Source organism: Rhincodon typus, chromosome 31, assembly GCF_021869965.1.
Source record: "Rhincodon typus isolate 14 chromosome 31, sRhiTyp1.1, whole genome shotgun sequence".
NCBI classification, from domain to species: domain Eukaryota; kingdom Metazoa; phylum Chordata; class Chondrichthyes; order Orectolobiformes; family Rhincodontidae; genus Rhincodon; species Rhincodon typus.
Genome location: NC_063362.1, coordinates 26,959,132 through 26,981,134, shown reverse-complemented (window position 1 = coordinate 26,981,134; position 22,003 = coordinate 26,959,132). Strand labels below are relative to the sequence as shown.

The 22,003-nt window shown below is 41.2% G+C and overlaps 1 protein-coding gene across 2 annotated transcripts in view; it reads right to left on the bottom strand.

Moving 5' to 3' along the window:
• Positions 1–726: 726 nt before the first annotated feature.
• The window catches only part of LOC109915297 (claudin-16-like), a 33,355-nt gene continuing 12,078 nt past the window's right edge, over positions 727–22,003 (bottom strand). For both annotated transcript variants that reach the window (XM_048615219.1, XM_048615220.1), the window contains 3 exons: positions 4,919–5,083; positions 3,306–3,497; positions 727–1,135 (listed from right to left, as the gene is read on the bottom strand). In XM_048615219.1, coding sequence (XP_048471176.1) covers positions 1,047–1,135; positions 3,306–3,497; positions 4,919–5,083 — 446 coding nt within the window. In that variant the 3' untranslated portion in view covers positions 727–1,046. The remainder of the gene's footprint in view (positions 1,136–3,305; positions 3,498–4,918; positions 5,084–22,003) is intronic.

Genomic DNA, 22,003 nt, shown 5'->3' with positions numbered 1-22,003 from the left:
TGCCTGAAAAGTGCCAACTGACTGAGGATTACATTTGAAGTTTGGGTGATACCTGTAGCTCAATAGAACAATGGGTTTTGAACTTAGCCACTGAACCATTGCAGGGAACCAAGGCATGATGGTTAAGGAAGAGACAGGCAATCACTAATGGTGAGATGACAGAGCTCTCTGTGGACATCACATGCGTTTTCTTGGATTAACAACAATGAATAGAAGCCCAAGTTCGGTGCAACGTGACCACAACACACCAAGTTACCTGATCTTTTTTATCCCACTTTGAGAAAGTCAAAGAATCCAATGTCACAGAAATATATCTTCACTTTGTTGAAATCAAATCTCAATATACTGTTGCCTATATCAACTCATCTTTTCAAAAAACAATGCATCTTTTCCTATTGGCTCGTTCTAAAGTCTACAGAGTTTGGCATTGCATAAATACCGCTAGCAGTTTACCCTCCTACTCTATTCAGCCTTGACTATTCCTATTTTAGGAGAAAAGTCTAGAAGTTGCATTTTACAAACAGCACAGTTTACTTACCAGTCAAATTTTTGCCCTTGAAAGTGAGTGGCACCAAGGTTCAAAAGACCCTTTCTACCCCATGGGCAGCAGTTTTCATGATATTTCTGCTTCATTACCTTCCTTAACATTCCATTGAACAATTAGCAGGTTTCATTTATTTGCAACTTACTTCAGGCACTACACAGATGTGACGTATAAAACTCTGACACTTTCCAAAGGATTGTTTTATTCTTTTTGTCACGTGATATCAAGCTTTTCATCACAACTGTAAAGGATTTATTAAAACAATTTACTCTTCTAAATAGAAATTTGTGATTTCACTTGATGATTGCATTTGACTAAACTACATCAGGGCCTCCACTTGGCGATTCAGTGTTACTCAACGCAACAATTCAAAAGCATTGACAATTAAAACCAGCTGCAATATGTAGCCTTTCACTTTGTTTTTAAGGATAATACATGTCCTTTGACAGACAGGAGAAGCTGCTGTATGGAACTCTAGTACACAGTTCTAGAGCAAAGGCTTCTAGACACGTGAATCCATGGCGTACATTTTGCCAGTGGCTGTTCTCCCATATTGATAGAAGGATAGATTGTATCGGGCGGTTCTCAAATCTGTTTGATGAAACAGAAAGAAATGTCATTCCAGATGCTGTTTCTAAGAGTGTACAGGCGTTAATTTTCCTCTCCAGTTAGGCCAGGTCCTAAGCCGAAAATAACCTCAAAAGGTGCAGGCAGGAAGTTGCGCAAGGATCTGCCCCGATTACTTAAAAAAAACACGTCCCGAATTTCCCATCAGAAGTCCTGTCTAATGTCAATGACTCTCTCTTAATAAGGATGGGCCGTACCAATGTGATACTGCCTTTGAGTATTCAGTCCAATGAGATTTCCATCATTTGTGCTCCAGTGATTCTGAGCACCTCTGCTGTGTAGAGTTGCTATGCCATACTGAGGGGATGGATTTAAAACATAAGGTCATAATAATGAAAGGTGGAGTAGATCATTCAACCCTTCAAACTAGATGCATCACTCAATGCAATCAGGACTGATCTTCCATTTCAACTCCATCTTCCCATATTAGCTCCTAATTCGCTTAATATTCCAACATCTATGGATATTGGCCAACAACTGAGCAACTCCATCTCCGGGGTAGAGAATTTCAAAAATACATAAGACATTCTCCTCACATCAGTCCTAAGTAGCCAAGCCCTCTAAATTTCAAAATGCCCCAATAAGAATTGAAACAACAGCAGGAAAGTGGAATATTTTCTTTTTCTTCACAATGTCATAAAATTTAAAGACTTTAAAATAGAAAAAAAAGTCCCTTCTTCAGGAATACAATGAACCAGGCTGCTAAGTAAGGTTAGAGGTTCAGTCAACATCTATATTGACTTTGCTGATACCAACTGGTTTTGGAGTTGCAACCATTTTCTGGGAAAAAAGGGAGAAAGAAACAGCAGGGGTCTGTATTCCTGATAGTAATCCGATGACAATGACTGTAGATATTTTTAATTGACCTGTTCAGATATGGTACAACACACCTCTGGAGCAAAGTGAGACTTGATCCTTGACCTTCAGACCCAGTGGTAGAGACACAAACACTGCACCACAGGAGATCACTATGGCTTAGGCTGTAAACTGTGTGTGTATGTGTGTGATTGCATGCGTTCGTATGTAAAGCATCTGATTGTCTCTGCTTAAATAGGCTGTTGACAGTTATTGACTCTGGTTGTCCTATGAGGTAAGATTGGACAGGCTGGGCTTGTTTTCACGGAGTTTTAAAGAGAAAGATGTTACTCAATTGAAGTTCATACCTGGATGGCTTTGACAAGGTTGTCATGGAAAGGATGTTTCTTCTCATGGGTGGGTCGACGACTAGGGGACATTGCACTAAAATTAGGAGTCACCCTTTTAGGATAGAGATGAGGGGGCCTTTTTTTCTCTCACAGAGATGTGTGTCTTTGGAACTTCCATGCAATGGAAGCAGGGTTATTGAATGTTATTAAGGTAGAGATAGATAGATTCTTGTTAGGCAGGGGAGGTGGGAGGCAATGGCCTAGTGGTATTATCACTGGACTATTAATCCAGAGACCTGGATAATATTCTGGGGACCTGGACTGGAATCCCACCATGGCAAATAGTGGAATTTGAATTCAATAAATATCTGGAATTAAGAATCTAATGATGACCGTGAATCCATTGTTGATTATCGGGAAAAACAAATCTGGTTCACTAATGCCCTTTAGGGGAGGAAACTGCCATCCTTACCTACATGTGACTCCAGACCCACAGCAATGTGGTTGACTCTTAACTGCCCTCTGGGCAATTAGGGATGGGCATTAAATGCAGCCTAGCCAGCGATGCCCTCATCCCGTGAATGAATAAAAGTGAATAAAGGAGAAGCACAGTTTATTGTGGGAATTGATGGGAATGCAGAATCTGTAACACACTCAGGTAAGCTATGATCCACCCCCCCAATCCCTGTAACCCTGCATTTGCCATGGCTAACCCACCTAAACTACACATCCCTGGTCACTATGTGTAATTGAGCATGGCCAAATCACCTAACCTGCACATCTTTGGACTATGGGAGAAAACCCAGGCTGACTTGGGGAGAATGCGCAAACTCCTCCCTGGCACTGTGAGGCAGCAGGTGCTGACCACTGAGCCACTGTGCAGCCCATGGCATTTGTTAACATGTCTCAAAGATAATTAGTGCCTAAGGAACAAGTCTCAGCAGGGAAAGAGGGAACCTTATCGCGGACGCAATTTTGGTTCAGCTTACCTCTGAAAAGATAAAGGCAACAGGTTAACATGATAGAAGCCAAGAAGCAGCCTGTTGACCCAGCCATTCCCAACCAGCAAGACCAACCAAATTCATACTGGATTCCTAAAAAGACATTCTGCAGTACCAATGTTGCTCTTTCCACGTACACATCCACAGCGTACCACACAGAACCGATCATTCCTGGAATTCCTGCAGATAGACAATAACCATGTCAGTCCAGCACATCCCGTCTGATTGAGGGCTTACCAAAGACCAGAGACAGGCTTTGGGTGAAGAAAATCCTGTATTTCCATCCTACCATCTTGCACTGCCCAACCAGACAGATTTCCCATTGTCAGCATACTTTTCTTCCCATTAATAAACATATTTCCTTCTCATAACCAATATTCTGACTTCTTACCCACAATTGGGTACATCTTTTCACCTTGCTGTTTCTTCAATGAGTTCAAGTGCTGATCTTTACCATCCTTAACACCAATGGAATCTTAACAAGCTTATAAAAAACATCATGGGGAGCTGTTGTGGTGCAATGGTAGTGTCCCCAACTTTGAGTTTGGTGATCTAGGTTTAAGTTCCAATTGCTCCAAGAAGCATAATAATATCTCTGAACAGGTTAATTAAGAAGATAGCTGGAAACTGAAAATCATGACATTTAAAACCTAAAATAAAAATTGGCTTTGAAGAAACAAACCTTTGGTAATAGAAGTACATTTTAAGGTCTAACTCCAAAGACTCATCATTAGATGAACAAGTTTCAGTCAACCAAACTGCATCTCTTTGTCTAATTTATTTTATCTTGCCTTTGATGCTTTTATAATAAAACAAAGGATAATTTATGTCATCACATCATTTGTTCTGGCTGACACACAAGAATTCTCCCAATGTCTTTTTCTGGTAAAGGTAATGCATAAATATATAATTTTCCACAATTCCCTCCCTTTTTCCTGAAGGCAGTATCTTTTGCTGGATTATGAGCCTGGCAATTTGACCACAAAACCATTCTAACTCCTGACAGGAAAACCTAAACTTGTGGATTGGCATTATATTGACGCACCAATCACAAAAGCCAAGCTTCCACGTCATTATTTGATAATTGAGGTAAAGGTACCATAGTCTTACCAGGACTGGTCTCTCATTAGAGAGAGGCACCTTGTGATGGTTTAACCTAAGGGTCGCCACACCACAAGCAAGGGGAGAGTTCAAGCGCCCTTTACGATAATCTCAACTAGTGCAGGAATTGAGCCCACACTGTTAGCATCCCTTTGCATTGCATCAAACCAGCATCCAAGCTAGTTGACCCCCATTTGTCAATTGGGCATTAAATTAAATCTAGTGCTGTCTTTATCTAATGCCCACAGTCTGCAGGAGTGAGAGAAACCAAAACTGACTGCTATTACCCCTCACTATCTGGAATAGAGAAGCTAATTGTTGCTTACCTATAATCTAAAGCCAGCTCACTGAGTACAGACAGCAACAATACGACTTCCTAGCTTGTACAGCACACTTCATGCTTAGACCAACTGCATCATTGGGAGATTACTCTGCAATTATTTGATTGAACACCTTTTTAAAAAATATGTTCTTAAAACAATCGAATGTGTCAGACTCACCTCCTATTCCAAAAATGAAGCCTGCCATGTAACAGATCCTTAATTTGATCTGAGGTTCGTCTCTTAGAATCTTCACACAGTCCAATCCAAACATTAATATAATAAGTGCAAAGCCTGCCAGAATGTCTGCTGTAATCATTAGCGCTCGAGTGAGCACTATCTTTACTGGAAAAAATGGAAGAGATAAAGAAAGAAATATGCATGTATTAGCAATCACAAATGTCTCAGGGTAGGCAGGTGTAAGTGAGCTTTCTCATCGAATGGTCGTACAAATGACTACGAGTGTTTCCACAGCAGTGTCTTGCACTTCTTTTGACAGAGTCCTATATCCTGGCTACAGTTAACCTTCCCTTTATTTTCACTCATTCTCAGCATATGGTGGCATTGCCAACATTTATTGCCATTTTGCCTGAAAAGGAGCTGATGGCACTTCCTTCAGGTACTTGTCCTGGTTTGGCACAGCTAAGTGTTTTGCTAGGTCACTTGTGGGCTAAAGTAAGAATGAGTTAGGTCAGTGAAGGTTTGGAGTCCCTTATGGCCAGGTTTCCTTTCCTAAAGAATGCAAGGAAAGAGTCATGACAACAGATCAGCATCCCAAAGTGCTTATGGACATACTGAACTTTCCAAGCCAACATGGGATTTTTAGAAGAGGGAGAATACAGCCAAAAATAGCTGCAGATGTAAGTTCAGTGACGGTCTGGCAGAATCATGTGTGACCCCACAGAATGTCATACCTGTACTTATTCAAACAAACATCAAGAGTGAACATGATGCAGGCTATCCAACCTCCCCCTCCTCTAACTGCTGAAAGCCATCTCCTGCATTATGTTTGTTACCCTTCCAGAGATAAACTAAAAAGGGGTTAAAGACCTTTGTCTGTGTGAGTTATTAGTCTGATATAATAGTTTGTGCATTAGTGTGCTGTGAAGGCCACACATTTAGAATAGACAATAAACACACCTGCACTACAGGTAAAGAGAAAAGTATCTCTCTCGGTCCAGGTGCTGATACTTTTGAAAGGAGCCAGACCAAAAAATGTGCAGACTAACCGCAAATAAGCCAACGATCTCAAAATCGATGTTCAACAACCAGCATTAATGTTATTGGTGAATTCCAAGGAGCTATTGTAATGTTCCACTGTCTACGCTTCAGAACAACCCTAAGACTGATGCCGTATATCTTTTTTAAACTGTTAGCTTTTTTTGGACATGCTTCTCATTTCTCAACTATGTTTGTTTGTTGCATTATAATATTTTTTCACACATTTAGTAATTAATAAACTCACTCTTTTGTTAACTCAAGATAGCCTAGTTAAGTCAGTTCATTTTAAAATATACTCAAGAAGCTTGACACCATCCAGGACAAAGCAGCCCGCTTGATTGGCGCTACATCCACAAGCATTCACTCACTCCATCACCAATGCTCAGTAGCAGCAGTGTGTACTATCTACAAGATGCACTGCAGAAATTCACCAAAGATCCTCAGGCAGCACCTTCCAAACTCACGACCACTTCCATCTAGAAGGACAAGGACAGCAGATACATGGGAACATCACCACCTTCAAGTTCCCCTCCAAGTCACTCACCATCCTGACTTGGAAATATATCACTGTTCCTTCACTGTTGCTGGGTCAAAATCCTGGAATTCCCTCCCTAATAGCATTGTGGGTCAACCCACAGCAGGAGGACTGCAGTGGTTCAAGAAGGCAGCTCACCACCACCTTCTCAAGGGCAACTAGGGATGGGCAAGAAATGCTGGCCAGGCGGCGATGCCCACCTCCCACAAATGAATAAAAATAAATAAATTATAGTGGTCTGAAAGGGTGTGTGGTCACAATAAGGATGTGATCTTTTCTAAATGAACCTTGTTGCAACCATCTAAGAGAGGCAGTGAACAAGGAAGAGAAGTGAGTTTATTTCTCCTTAGCCAGGAGTTTAACCACTTGGCATATGTCATTTGGAACTGTAATCATTTCAGGAGCCTTGCCCAGGGTCTGGTCATAATTTGATTTGATTTGATTTGTTATTGTCCTATGTACCTAAGTACAGTGAAAAGTTTTGGCAGATCATAACATACAACGATCGTGGTGTGATTGAACAGAGCGAGGAATACAAAGTTATGGTGTCAGAGAAGGTGAATTAAAAGCAAGATCAACATTAGATGTGAAATTTGTGAGGTCCATTCAGAAATCTATTAACAGCAAGGAGGAAACTGTTCTTGAACCTGTTTGTATGTGTGTTTAAACTTCTGTATTGTCTGCCTGACTGAAGAGGTTGGAAGGGATTATAAATGGGGTGGAAGGGGTATTTGATGATGTTGGCTGCCTTTCCGCAGAAACAAGAAACGTAGATGGAGTAAATAGATGGAAGGCTGGCTTGCTTGATGGTCTGGGCTGTGTTCGCAACCTTCTGTAACTTCTTACAGTCCTGGGCAGAGCAGTTGCTGTACCCGGTCTATTAAGCACCTAGATAGAATGCTTTCTATGGTACACCTGTAAAAGTTGATGAGGGTCCTTATGGATGTACCAAAAAACAAATTGGGGTCTTGTGTCCACGACTTGAACCCACAACCAAAATGAAATCATTAGAGTGGGTAAATTTTGATTTAAAACCAATTTTTAAAGGGGAAACTGCAAGAGGCTTTCTTGATTTTCCATTGGTACAGTGCAGAAACTCCCACATTCAAGGCCAGTGCGTTTTTAGCTGAATTAGAGAAAGTTACTTTTGATGATGAAAATGTTTTGTGCCTTAAACAGCGAAAAGATCTAACAAGGTACTTGGAATTAGAATTTTACCCCAAAAACCAGGGAAACCCCAATTTTAAAAGAGGTGGCTGAAGGTACACATGTGGAAACTGATAAAATAGGTAGGGTAGTGATGGAGGGATCAAAATAGATGCAGCAGAAATCAGAATTCCAAGAAAAAGAGGAGGAATGCGAAAGAAAGAGGAAAGGAAAAGAAAGAGAAGAGAGATAAATGGGAAAGACAAGAAAGGGCAAGGAGAGAGAATTTCAGGAAAGATGACAGGAAAGGGAATTTGAAATAAGACAGCTCAAGCTGAGAGGTAGGAATCTTAATGAAATCCTAATTTAATTCCTAAGTTTGAGGAGACAGTGATGGAGGCTTTCTTTTTATGAATGTACAACACGCTCGAGGGGCTAAATTGCCGACTCCTGTTCCTATTTCTTGTGGTCTTATCCCTTCCAATCAGCTGGCTAGTTCAACATTGCTCCTTATTACTGCAGTGTAAACCTCACAAAGTTTATTCTCTCTTGCTCGAGGAAACAGACCCTGATTTTAAGCCAACAAGAAATGGCTATTGTAAGTACATACCAGTTAGTGCTGGAGGAGGAGCACCATCTGAAATTCTGTCCTGTCAGGAAAAGACCTGACCAGATGAAGCTGGAAGTTGAAAGGCTAAAGAATTTGCTTTTGACCAATGGGTGCGGTCACTTACAACAGAAAGGCACTTGTGTGAAATAAATGTCCCTGGGCAGTTTAAAAACTCTATCCCCTTCAATAAAAAAATACAGGAGTGGAGAAGTGAGTGACTGGATCAAGGCAGGCAGCCATATTGGTTGATGGCTATAATGTGATGTGCAAAGCCTTGTTGCAGAAGAAATCTCCCTTCTTCACCCTCAGGGAGCACATTCCTAATATTAACAATTCTTTGAGTCAAGAAGTTTCTCCTCATCTCATTCCTAGTTGTCTTGCTGACAATCTTGAAACTGTGACCCCTACTGTCAAACCTCTACTTCTAAATGCAGCTTTCTAGTACCGTAAGGCAATTATGAATGTTCTTTCGGTAAATGTCCACAATTAACCATAAGTACCTTTATTGGTAAAATATTTCTCTTTACAATAATCCATTAGTCACTTCCCACAGGTTTCCTCCCTCACACATGCCACCAAACTAGAATTAAGAATCTCATCAATACTTTGTTTTTAAAATTGAAGCCATCTGCTCAGGTACCTTTCTGTTGTAAGTGTCCGTACTCATTGGTCAAAAGCAAATACTTCCGCCTTTCAACTTTCAGCTTCATCTAGTCAGGCCTTTTCCTGAGAGGACAGAATTTCAGATGATGCATTCCTTCTTCTCAACACCAGTTCTTTCAAACCAAAACAAACCACGTTCTCTGCACCGATAAGCATCGGTTCCTTCCTGAGATCTTTCAACTGGGAAGGATGGACTTGGAGAGAGTGATCGGAAACTGAACACCCATGGGAGATAGAGAAATGATGAGAATCCTTCTCAGGATAATTCTCCATTGAAAGGAGAGGCCGAGAAATGGTATGTTTTAGTCCGCCAAAAGATATGCGTATCTGGGCCAATGCTGAAAACTATTGGAAAAACCAATGGGACCTTTCTGGGCAGAGAATGTGAGTCAGTGAGAGAGCATAGCAGACCAGGCTTTGGCTCTGAGAGCAGCTGTGAATCCCTGTTAGGGAACTCCTGAGAGTGCCGATGTGGTTAAACAAATCTCTGGGAGTTACAGTGAATTTGTATCCAAAGAAAAGATGGTCTCAGTTCCCCAGAGTGCAGTGAACAAGTCTGTAGTGATGCTGAGAGTACATGGATTCTCCTGAACTCTACTCCTGGGAAACTTTTCCCACCAGAGAGTGCCAAGGTGTTGGGAAAAGGGATTGAAGGAAGGCATATGCCCATTCTCATTTACAGGGTGCACCTGGAGAGCGAGCTCAAATCGTAGTTAAACTGGAAGGTGTGCAAAGAAGGTTTACGAGGATGTTGCCAGGATTAGTAGGGAGAGGTTGGCCAGGATAGGACTTTATTCCTTGGAATGTAAGATAATGAGGAGTGACCTTATTAAGGTATGTAAAACCTTGAGGGGCATAGCTAGGCTGAATGCATATAGACTTTTTCCCAGGGATGTGGAATTGAAAAGTAGAGGGCATAGGTTTAAGGTGAGGGGGGAAAGATTTAAGAAGGACCTAAAGGGCAACTTCTTCATGCAAAGAGTGGTGCATTTATGGTATGGGCTGGCAGAGAAAGTGGATGAGGCAGGTACAATAGCAGCATTTAAAAAACATTTGAATATGCACATGGATGGGAAGGTTTTAGAGGGATAAGGACCAAATGCGGGCAATTGGAACTAGCACCATGGTCAGCATGAGCCAGTTTGGGCCGAAGGGCCTGTTTCCATGCTATATTACTCTATGACTATATGATCACTGACCGTGAGAGATGTCCCTATGCTGCTTGTGGATGGTGTCAGCCTCCATCTCAGCAATAACACTAAAAGCTCAAAGATCAAAGGTAGTAGCATTCCCACTGGTCTCCAAGTAGCCCACTGACGTCAGGGAGACCAAACTGCTGCAGGAGGTAGGGCCTAGTATTTTCCTTGACTACGGGAAGTCCATGAAGAGACAACGTTGGCCAATGGAGCTGAGATGGCCCTGCAGAGACCTTTGAGTCTATTATCTGAAACCTTTTTCACTGGTCTCAAAGACCCTAAGGAGGCAGAAACTGCAGTTTCCCTTGGTAGCAGGCCAAGAAGCTAATCCACAGTTTAAATCACTGGTTCAGAGGTGGAAGCAATCCCTGAAAGCATCTATATTAAAAAAAAATGAGGTGCTGATGAGGAAATGGAGACCCCCCCACAGACCTGCATATGAAGAATGGAGCCATCAGGTAATGTGGGGTCATTGAAATACAGTCTGGAAATGCTACGACCAGCCCATGAGATTTTGATGGTTGGATTTGATGGTACATAAAACTCAGGCCTGCTTCAGCTAACAATTTTACACTGGCCACAGCTTACAAGGATGGAATGAGGTTTTGCAGTGCTTGCCCTGCATGACTGATTCCCATATCAGCTTCTGGAGAAACATGCAGCAAAACGGGGCTAAGTGTACGTCCTTACCATTGTGAATGTGGCTGCCTGTTTTCCAGACACTGCTCACCTGTGAATGGAGTACGTCAAAACAGTGGTGAGGGGATCCATCCAATTCTTAACCTGTTAGAGTCTACCCATTGATATCCAATCAAATCAGGACTCAAATTTCATCTCCAAAATACTCCAGGAAGTCATGGGTATCCTGGGTGGTATCCAGCAGAAGTCATCAGTATATCGCCCTCAATCACATGGAGCATTAGAAGGGTACCATGAGACCCTATGAACAATGGTCACAGCAGATACCTTGAATACCCATTTGACTGGGATAAAGGACTAGATTTCCTTCAGGCACCCCATCAGGATCTCACCCACTGATTTAACCAGTTTTAACTACTTTAAGATCACTAAGTGCGAGGCCCTCTGAAAATAATTAAGGAAATGTTTTTGGAATGGAAGACTGGGGTCCCTCTGTGGTGCAGTGGCAGCATCCCACCTGCTCCAGAGGTATATAATAACATCTCTGAACAGGTTGATTAGAAAAATAGGTTAAACAAAAAAAAACTATACTGAAAGACTGGAGGGCCCTCTTGTGGCACAGTGGTTATGCCTCTACCCCTGGACCAGGAGGATTGCGTGCAAGTTCCACCTGTTCCAGAGGTGTGCAATAACATCGCTTTGATTAGAAAAATAGATTAAACAAAAACAGTAAAAATTAGAATGGGAGACTGGATGCCCTCTTATGGCACAGAGGTCATATCTCTACCTCTGGACCAGGAGTCCTGGGCACAAGTCCCACTTGCTCCGAACGTGTGTAATAATGTGTCTGAACAGGTTGGTTAGAAAAATAAGTCAAATAAAAAATAAAAGAGAAGACTATTTGGCAGAGTACTGAAAGTAACTTTTGCAAGCCTGGTATATTGCCTGAGAACCATTGCAAATTTCCTAAAGACTGATGAGAAAAGGCAAATGTGTCAGGGGCTGAATCTTTTAGCCAGCAGAAAATATAGTAGTGCTCATACCACTATCAGATGGAGCCTTAAATGCCCAGTTCAATGACCATAACAGAGTAATGACGAAATGCAGGGATGTGAATTATGTGATTCAGACCCCAGATCAGGGGAAAAAGCAAAGGCTGTGTCACATCAACACAATTAATTAATACCACTGCTAGACAAACAGCAAGTAGGGGCACTGACCTAGAGGGTGAGGGTAACAGTGGGGTTGAATTGGAGGGAGACAGGGGTTAGGCACAGATTGAGCCCTGCGTTACCTAGCTAAGCTATACAGCGATACTAACAAACTTAGATATTCACTTAACAGACTAAAGAAGGCTGCTCACTTGAATTGAAGGATTTCTGCAGTAATCAACCAGGCTGCACACCCTAGCTCTACATGATGTGGATGTGAAAGAGGCTGCTCCCATAAGGCACATTACTATAGGCTGAAAGGCTGACCTAGGTTTAGGAGCAGAAAATTTATTGCATTAATAGAGCCTAGCCACAGTAGCTGGAGTTCCCCAGTTCCTTATACCCAAGCTGGCTGATTCCAAATGGCTGTGCACTGACTACTGGAAAGTTAATGTAGTCACCAGAGTTGATTCCTATCCATTATACCAGCTGGATGTTTGCACTGATAGAATGGGTAAAGCAGCCAACATACCAAGGTAGATTTACTCAAGAGCTGCTGGTATGTTCTCTTTGCTGCCCGTGGAAAGGAAATCTCTGGTTGTGTTAACTCCACACGGGTCATACCAATATCAAGTCAAACCATTTGGATTCCAAACACCCCATTAGCTTTTCAAAAGTTGATGGCCTAGACAGTGACAGGCTTATCTAATAGTTTCATGTACCTTAGATGAATTGCCTCAGTGTACAGCAATATCTGAGAAACTCACTCGGAGCAACTGGAAGGGCTAGAGAGGGTGAGTCAAGGATGAGTACTTCACAGGGCTGCACTGGGTAAAACACTGCTCCCCATTCCCACAACAATATGGGACATGTTGAGGTTGTTGGGAATGTGTGCAGATGCTGCCGAATGTTCACCCCAAAACCTCAACAAAAGTAATGAGGACTGAAAAATACAAAATAGTTTTGAATAACTGAAGGCTATTTTCAGAAGTGAGATGGGCTTGGAGCTCCAACCTTAACCAAACATTTAATGTAGCCATGTGCACAAGTGACATAACGCTAGGGATTTTTTCCCTTTAGGAAGACAAATCTAGAATGGAGAGATCAAAAGGCACTTCTACAAAGAAATAAACAAAAATCAGGGATGGTGCTCCACAGGAGAGAAGGAAACCTTTGATATATTACTAGCTCACAAACTCTTTGAGATTTATCTCTAAGATTGATATAGGGGACCGTTGTCTATACTGATGACAATACATAAACTTCTGTAGGCAACTTTAAGACCAAGAATTCCAGGTTATTTCATTGGTGCTTGTTCCTTCAACCGTCCCACCAAAAAATCACCCACATTGTCAGGAAATTGATTGTGATTGCAGACACGCTATTAAGAATTTAAAGAGCCCTCTTAGAACTGAATGGATAAGATGATTAAGACAAAGAGAATGAATATGTGTATGTGAACATGCTTTATAGATTTAATTCCTTTTCACCCTTTGTAATGAAATGTGAAGGAATCTCATTTTATTCACCTTACCAGGGACAATGTGATGATAACGCCCCAAAACCCCAGAGTACTTACAAACTTTTAATTCCAACATCAATGTTTGTTTTAAAAAAGAGGTTAGTTACAGCCAAAAGATGACTAAATTCAGTAACTGTCAGGCAGAATCCTTCCCAAACCCATTGAATGTCACACTTAGGCTGATTCAGGGAAACTTCAAACAGAAAGACTAACAAGGAAGAGATACATGAGGCTGACTACCACCTCTCCTGTCAGTAGCAAGGTACCTTCTGCAGACATGTTAGCACTTTACCCTTCCAGGGATATACCAAAGGAAAGGGGTCACAAAGCCAGCTGCAAACCTGGTCAGTGTGTATTAGTGGACTCATGTGCTGTGAAGGTCACAACTTCCAAATAGCAATTAGACACCCCTACATGGCAGGTAATGAAGTTAAAACTCATCACCTCTTTCTGAGTGATAGCTACTGTTGAAAGGAGACAGAACGAAAGTATTTCAGTGAACCTGTAAATAAGCCAAGGGCCTCAAAGTCGATATTCAACTATGAATATCAATGCTGTCAGTACCATTAAATGTAACAGCTGTAATGTTCTATTGTCTACCCTTCACGATGACTCAGAAACTGACCTTACTATCCTTTTTAACTTCGTTTTTGGACTTACTTCTTATCCCTAATCTGTGTGTATGTGTGTGTTGTGTTATTATTTCTCCTAATCTGTGTGTGTGTGTGTGTGTGTGTTGTGTTATTATTTCTCCTTGCATTTATTTAGTTCACTCTTTTGTTAACTCAAGAAAACCTACTTTTAAAACACAAATCCATTTGGTCTGAGAGAAAGGTAAGCTCAAGGGAAGGGGTATTTTCAATATAAACCTTGTTGTGAACAACTGAGGAAGTCAGTGAACATAGAAGGAAAGTCAGTTCATCTCTTCTCACCTGGGAGCTTAACAATTTGGGATGTCCTGACAGGGACCATAACAAATTGGGTAAACTTACCTAGGGACTAATTATAATTAACGTCTCCATGTTAAAGATTGGGAGCTTTGGCACACCTTCACCCTTAAATCTTTATTTAAATCCACTTTCAGATGCCTGAGTGTAGACCATGTGCTTTAGTGCTGAACTTGAGGGTGTGCTACATTAGAAATTAAATCTCTCATGAAGACTCATAAGATCCCATGATATTTTTTCAAAGGAGATCAGTGGAGGTCTCCTCGTATTCTGGCAATATTTAATCTCCCACTGTTGTCGCAAAAAAAAACAATTATCTGTTCATTTATCTAATGCATATCTGTGGGATGTTGCCATACACAAATTGTCTGCATGTTTTCTATATTAGAAACAGCGACTGTACCTGAAATATTGCACTTTAGTACATCCTGGCAATGCTAAGCGCTTTCAAACTTGCCTACTCCTGACATCTGTCCTATAAATTCCTTTCTTAACCCTACCTTCTTAAATTGTTGTCTCAATAGATTTATGAGTATTACTTTAGATTTTCTTGTTTTATCCCATTTGATTAAAATAAACTGATTCTGGCTGGGTGTTTATTTTGTTGTATATTTATGGTGACATATTTTACATGTCTTTCTAATTGTGCACTCAGAATATAACAGCTATAAATCTTGATTTTTCCCCATTTTGTACAGGATCTCCTTTGCAGCATGTTAAAGATTGAGAAAATGATAAAAATCCATGAATGTTAATTTAATGCACCTTAGCTCAGACCCTCATCAACTCATTGCCTTCTCCCACATTATTCCTGACCTTCTGCCTCAGGAACCTACTTATGTCTTGTCTCAATTGTTCTTCCTGCCGTTCCTGAGCATTTTCCCTATTTTGAACCTAAACCCTTTGTCTCAGTGGAATGTTTTATTTGGCAGCGAGATTTTGGATTTAAGTTTTCTATTCAGTTTAATATTTTTTATATGTTCCTGTTTTCTTATCCCAATAACGAAATTCCATGAGAGCCTGCCTTTCCCTCTCTCCACAACCGTTTCTATCCCTATGACCTCTTCTCCCTGAACTCATGATTTGTCTATAACATACCCAATGATATTGTCAGCCGTGCCTTCATCCACATAAATCCTCCACCTTCTACTCCTTGATTGTTCTCTTTAAAGTTTCTCTGTTATTTAACCTTTTGTTCATTTCTTCTAAACCCTTTATTTGGCTTGTTCTGTTTTTTTCTCTCATAGTGGCACTTTGATGTATCCAGGAATGTTCCTTCTGTTTTAGGGACTATTAAAATGGAAGTGATGGTTCTTACCCACCAAACAAGATCCTTCTCAGACCTGTCCTCTCAAGCACAAAAATCCCAAACATCTTTCCTCAATATGAAACAATCATACCTCCTCACTTTACTACCACCAGGTCTAAAACAGAATTAAAGTTTATTTTTTCTCACAAGCCAAGTGGGGTGGCGTAGTGGCTGAGTTGCTAGCACTGCTAGCTTGCAGCCCCATAGACCTGGGTTCAATCCCAGCCTTGGGTGACTGTCTGTGTGGAGTTTGCACATTCTCCCTGTGTCTGCATGTGTTTCCTCCCACAATCCAAAGATGTGCTGGTTAGGAGGATTGGCCATGCTAAATTGCCTTATAGTGTATAAGCTAGAAGGGTTAACTATGGTAAATGTGGGGTTACTGGGATAGGATGGGACACCCTTTGGAGGTGAGTGCAGACTCAATGGGCCAAATGGCCTCTATCTGCACCGTAGGGATTCTATGATTGCTGGAAGGATCCAACACAAAATTTGTTGGAATTGTCTGAGATTGATTCCCAGAAAATCCACTCCATTGTTTGGTTCCAACTGTTGTTAAATCCCTCAACAAGTTAACAGGTATGAGAGAGTTCCTGATGCTGACACTGGTTTCTGGTACCCAGGGAGAGAATACATCACTCTGGGTTTTAACACTTGCTACAAGTTCATTGGTTAATGAGTTCACTTAACATGTGCACCATTTTAACAAAATCAATCAGTTAATAATCACATTAAAGTACCAGACTGGATTGGGTTAAGGCAAAGCAATCCAATACCAGAAGGAATGGGAATGTATTCTTTGAATGCCTCAAAGGAGTCTTTGTCCTGCCTCTGTAACTGTTCAGCATCCAGGGACACGGATTCTTTGAGCTACCTCCCAGAGTTTATACTGCCCCATTATCCCACAAATCAGAGGGCACATTTCCTGGATGGTGCTCCAACCTCTGAGACACTACAGGTTCTCAAAGTCTTACTTTCCATCTTTGTAAACTCATACATTCAAACCAGAGGGAAAGAAGGTGTATTTATATATCTTTCACATCTTCAGGGTATCTGAATAGGTTCCTTTCAGATTTGGCTACTTTATAACACAGGAAAAATTGTAGTCAGCAAAGTCCTAACCATAGAAAACAGTATGAATCTGTTATTTGATGGTGCTGGTTGGCAGATGAATATTGGTCAGGATAATGGGAGAACTCTTGGTATCTCTTGCATATGACTAATCAGTGGCAACACCTCATCTAAATTACAGCATCCCTGACAAGGCAGAACTCCCTCATGGGAACTTAGAGAGATCACCCTAGATTGCAAACTCAATTCCTAGAGTGGGGACTAAACCCACAACCGCTCGACTTAGAAGAGAGAGCTCTATCAGCAAAGCCCATCTGACAATGATTCAACGCTGATGTAGTTATTTCAAATGGGATAAAATCTTTCCAGCAATAATGCACACTGAAGCATAGCACACGCACACCAAGGATTCACACATGACCTTGTCTGGATTGGATTTTTTCCCTGACTTCATTATCCAATTTGTTGAATACCCATGTTTATTCTATTTCAAGAGATGCTCAAGTCACATAATGGCTGCTGAAAGTTGTTAATTGTGGAATATAAGCACCATCAGTTCTGATCACCATGTTTTAGAAAGGATTTCTAAAGGGTGCAGAGGAAATTTAACAGAATAGTTTAAGGATCAAGCAACTTTAGATACAACTTGGATCAGAGAAACTGTGGTTATTTCTCTTGGAGCTATTATGACCAGACCCAGGCAAGGATCCCAGGTTTTTATGGTTCCAGGCAAATCACAAATCTATTAAACTCCCTGATGAGGAACGGTGAACTGGTTCCTTTTCATTGGTTAGTCATAACAAGGGTTATTTCAAAAGATCCAATTCCAAAGAAGGATCGCTCAAGAAACTTTAATGCTCTTTTCCCTTTGTAGATGCTTCCCAGACCTGCTGAATTTCTCCAGCAATTTCTCTTTTTGTTTGTTTATTTATTTGAAAAGACCTCCCCATTGTGAATTCCTTTCTCCCAGACCAACTTAATCAGCATTTTAAAAAGAACCAATTTAAACAGACTTTCTTGAGATAACAATCAGTGAGATTTAATAGGTAGTAAAAAATCATGCAACACACAGACACAGATTAGGAATAAGAAGTGAGTCTAAAAATGTTTAAAAATAAATGGATCAGTCTCTCTCAGACACTTGTGAAGAGTACATAGTGGAATGTTGATAGTTGATTTTGCAATTCCTGTCTCTTGTAGTTTAAATGAATCCTTTATGTTTTGTTTCCTCTTGACAGGGCTTGTCTGGCAGCACTCACAATGAGACACTCCTATTTGTCCTTTTCCATTGGACTGGCTTGTTGGCTACATAGTGTCCAGCAGTCAGAGTGAAATCATTCTTTTACCAGCAATGCTGGGCTGACTAATGGGTAGTTCTTTGACTGTGACCTTCACAGCACACATGCAAGTGCTTAGACTAACACTTCTACAGACAAACTCCTGAGAGAACGAGATAATCAGCCTCCTTGTTATCTCTTCCTATTATCTGTCTCTCTCTCTCTCTCTCTCTTTCTTTCTTCCTTGACAGTCTACAGATGCAACAATCCATGGATGCCTCAAGAGATCTTTACTGGACAGCATTGAATTTATATCCACAGTAATTTTGTTTGTCCGTGATAGTTCATTTTTAGAAATACATTTTGGAAATAAATGTTAAAAATGTCCAAAGTACTTTGGAATCTGATCCATTGTCCATGACACTTCTCTATAGGATGAATGAGGACAAATCCTTATTTCATTACAAGGGGTGCAAAAGCAAATATTAAAGGTAAGAAAAATACACACACTGACCCACACACTGACCCACACCCTGACACACACACACACACACACATTCACACACTCACACACACACACTCACATACTCACACACTTGCACACACACACGCACACACTCACATACACACATACACTCACACACACACACACACACTCTCTCTCTCACACTCACACACACGCACACACACACACACGCCTATACTATCTTTTCTGTTCTAGCCAGATCTCTTTGAGTTCAGAATGGGGCATCTATGATTCCATTTGATTTCCAGCAAGGTGGATGGTTTTTCAGGATGTATGGTTGAAGGAGAAACCTCCACCCAAATATCCTGATAAACTGGTTCTTAAACTTCTGCTCAAAATTCATGGTCGGTATAGACTGTGATCTCCTGCTACCAATCTTAAACATATATCTCAGAGTGTTTGAGAGCTCATAATAACCTTTACTGTCAGTACTGTCTCTGCTGCTTGTTTAGTGTTTTGGAGAAGTACTCAATTGGCCTCTCTGTTCTAGCTTTGTCCTCTTGAGGGGTGTCATACCTATCCTGATGTCACTCCAGTGATGGCTACTTTAGATGTTTAGTTAAAGTTTAGAGCTTCAAGTACAAGCTCATATTGGCCTTCAGTTTTTCAAAAGCAGTTTACATTTTTCAGTCCATACTACTTTCGTTTTGTCACTGTGGTAGGTCTTCTTTTCTCCCCTGATCTGGGTCTCAATTGGATAATTAGCTTCTTAAACTTCTATATGGGTCAGTGAACCAGGTTCAGAGAGTTTGCCTAATATTAGTCGGGGCATGTAGTATGCATTGACATGTAGTCTCCTAGTCATCACTGTTTGGGAGATTTTCAAATGTTCTTATAACCTCACGACAGTCACTTTTAGAATTCTGCCATGTATTTCAGTATAGAGACCTCCTCCTCTGTTCTAAAACTCTCTCCTTGATTAGTGCTGAGGCCCTTGTGCTTAGTGACTGTAAACTAATTCAAGTGGATTAAAGCGGGTGGACGCATTGGGTGAGTCCCTGGTGGCAAACTTAAAGAAAATCTCGTCTTTTATCCAAGTCAATGAGGTACTTGAGGCATGTGGTCTGATCATTGTCTATAGGGTTTGATGGTACCTTTCTAACACCCTCTGTGATTGCGGGTAACACACTGAAGATTTCCTTTGAGTCATGCTTCCTGGAATTATTTGGGTGTGAAATTTGAGACCCGATCTGACTGGATCATAGTGGGCAGCTTATAAAAGCGAAGAATTGGGTCAACCCCCTCTCTACCATCTTGACAAATATCTACCTTGGGGAAATTACTAGTGGGAAATGAGTCACCATGTCCATCACAGAATGTATATAACTCTGTTTTAAGAACAAAGAACAGTATAGAACAGGAACGGGCCCTCTGGCTCACCCAGACTGTGCCAAAATATGATGCCTTTCTAAACAAAAAACCATTTTGTCTCTACACAGTCCATATCCCTATATTCCTTGTGTATTCATATATCTATCAAGATGCCTCTTCAACGTTGCTATTGTATCTGCCTGCATCAAAAGACACCTCCCTGGCAGCACATTCCAGGTACCTATCACTCTCAGTGTAAAAAGCCTGCCTCTCATCTTGTTTACACTTACCCCCCGTTACCTTAATGTCCCCCAGTAATTGGCATTTCTACGCCCTCTTCAAAGCCAGTAAATCCTTCTGGTGGTGAGGTGACAAGACTGTACACAATATTCCAAATCTGGCCTAACTAAAGTTCTGTACACGTGCAAGATCATCAGTAAAGGGATGGAAGGTGTCATCGACAAGCAGCATCTGTTCAGCAATAACCTGTTCAGCAACGCCCAGTTTGGGTTCTGTCAGGGCCACTCAGCTCCTGACCTCATTACAGCCTTGGTTCAAACACATACAAAAGAGTTGAATTCCAGAGGTGAGGTGAGAGTAACAGCCCTTTGACATTTGACTGAGTATGGCACCAAAGAGCCCTAGTAATTCTGGAAACAATGGGAGTCAGGGGCAAACTCTCTGGTGAGTGGTTAGTGAGGCCACTTTTGCAGTACTGTGTCCAGTTCTGGTTGCCCTGCTATAGGAAGGATATTAACACATTGGACAGGGTTAAGAAAAGATTTACCAAGATGTTGCAGGGACTGAAGGGTTCGATTTATAAAGAGAGGCTAGATAGGCTGGGACCGTTTTCACTAGATCGTAGAAAGTTGAGGGATGATCTTAGTAGAGCTTTATAAAATCCTGAGGGCATAGATAAAATGAATAGCAAAGATCTTTTCCCTAGGATGCGGGATTTCAAAATTAGGGGCATAATTTTAAGGTGAGTGGAGAAAGATTCAAAAGGGACCTGAGGGCAACTTTTTCACACTGACGGTGGTTTGTGTGTGGAATGACATGCCAGAGGAAACGATAGATGCAGGTACAGTTACAACATTTAAAAGGCATTTGGGACAGGTACATGAATACTAAAGATTTGGAACGATAAGGAGCAAATGCAGGCAATTGGGATTAATTTAGTTTGGGAAACTTGGTTGGCGTGGATGATTTGGACCAAAGGGTCTGTTTTCATGCTGATGACTCCATGGCTCCATAACATGACCTGCCAATTTGTGTACTTATGCCCTGACCAATGAAGGCAAGCATGCCATATGCCTTCTTGACCACATTATCCACTTGTGTTGCCACCTCCAAGGAACTATGGATCTGTACATTAATGCTAGTAAAAGGGTTCTGCCATTTATCGTACATTTTCCTCCTGCATTAGATCTTCCAAAATGCATCACCTTGTATTTGTTTGGATTAAGCTCCATCTGCCATTTCAATGTCCAGGTCTCCAGCCTATCCATATCATGCTGTATCCTCTGGCAATCCTACTTGCTATCCGCAGTTTTTGGGGTGCAGAGGAAATTCACTGGGTTGATTCCAGAGTTGAGATAGTTGGCTTATGAGGAGAGGCTGAATAGACTGGGATTATATTCATTGGAATTTAAAAGAATGGGGGGGAAGTTATAGAAACATGTAAAATTATGAAGGGAATAGAACAAGATAGAAGCAGGGAGCTTGTTTCTACTGGCAGGTGAAACTATTAAAAGGCGGCGTAGCCTCAAAATAAGGGGAAGCAGATTTAGGACTGAATTGAGGAGGAACTTCTTCACCCAAAGGGTGTGAATCTGTGGAATTCCCTGCCGAGTGAAGTAGTTGAGGCCTTCTCATTGATCATTTTTTAAAGCTAAGATAGATAACTTCTGGAAGAGTGAAGGAATTAAGGGTTATGGTGAGGGAGTGGGTAAGTGGAACTGAGGCCATGAAAAGATCAGCCATGATCTTATTGAATGGCAGAGCAGGCTCGAAGGGTCAGATGGCCTACTCCTGCTTCTGGTTCTTATGTTCCCAACCTTTGTGATTTCAGCAAACCGACTAATCAGGCCACTCATTTTCTCCTCCAAATCATTTACATATTACAGACAATACAGGGGGTC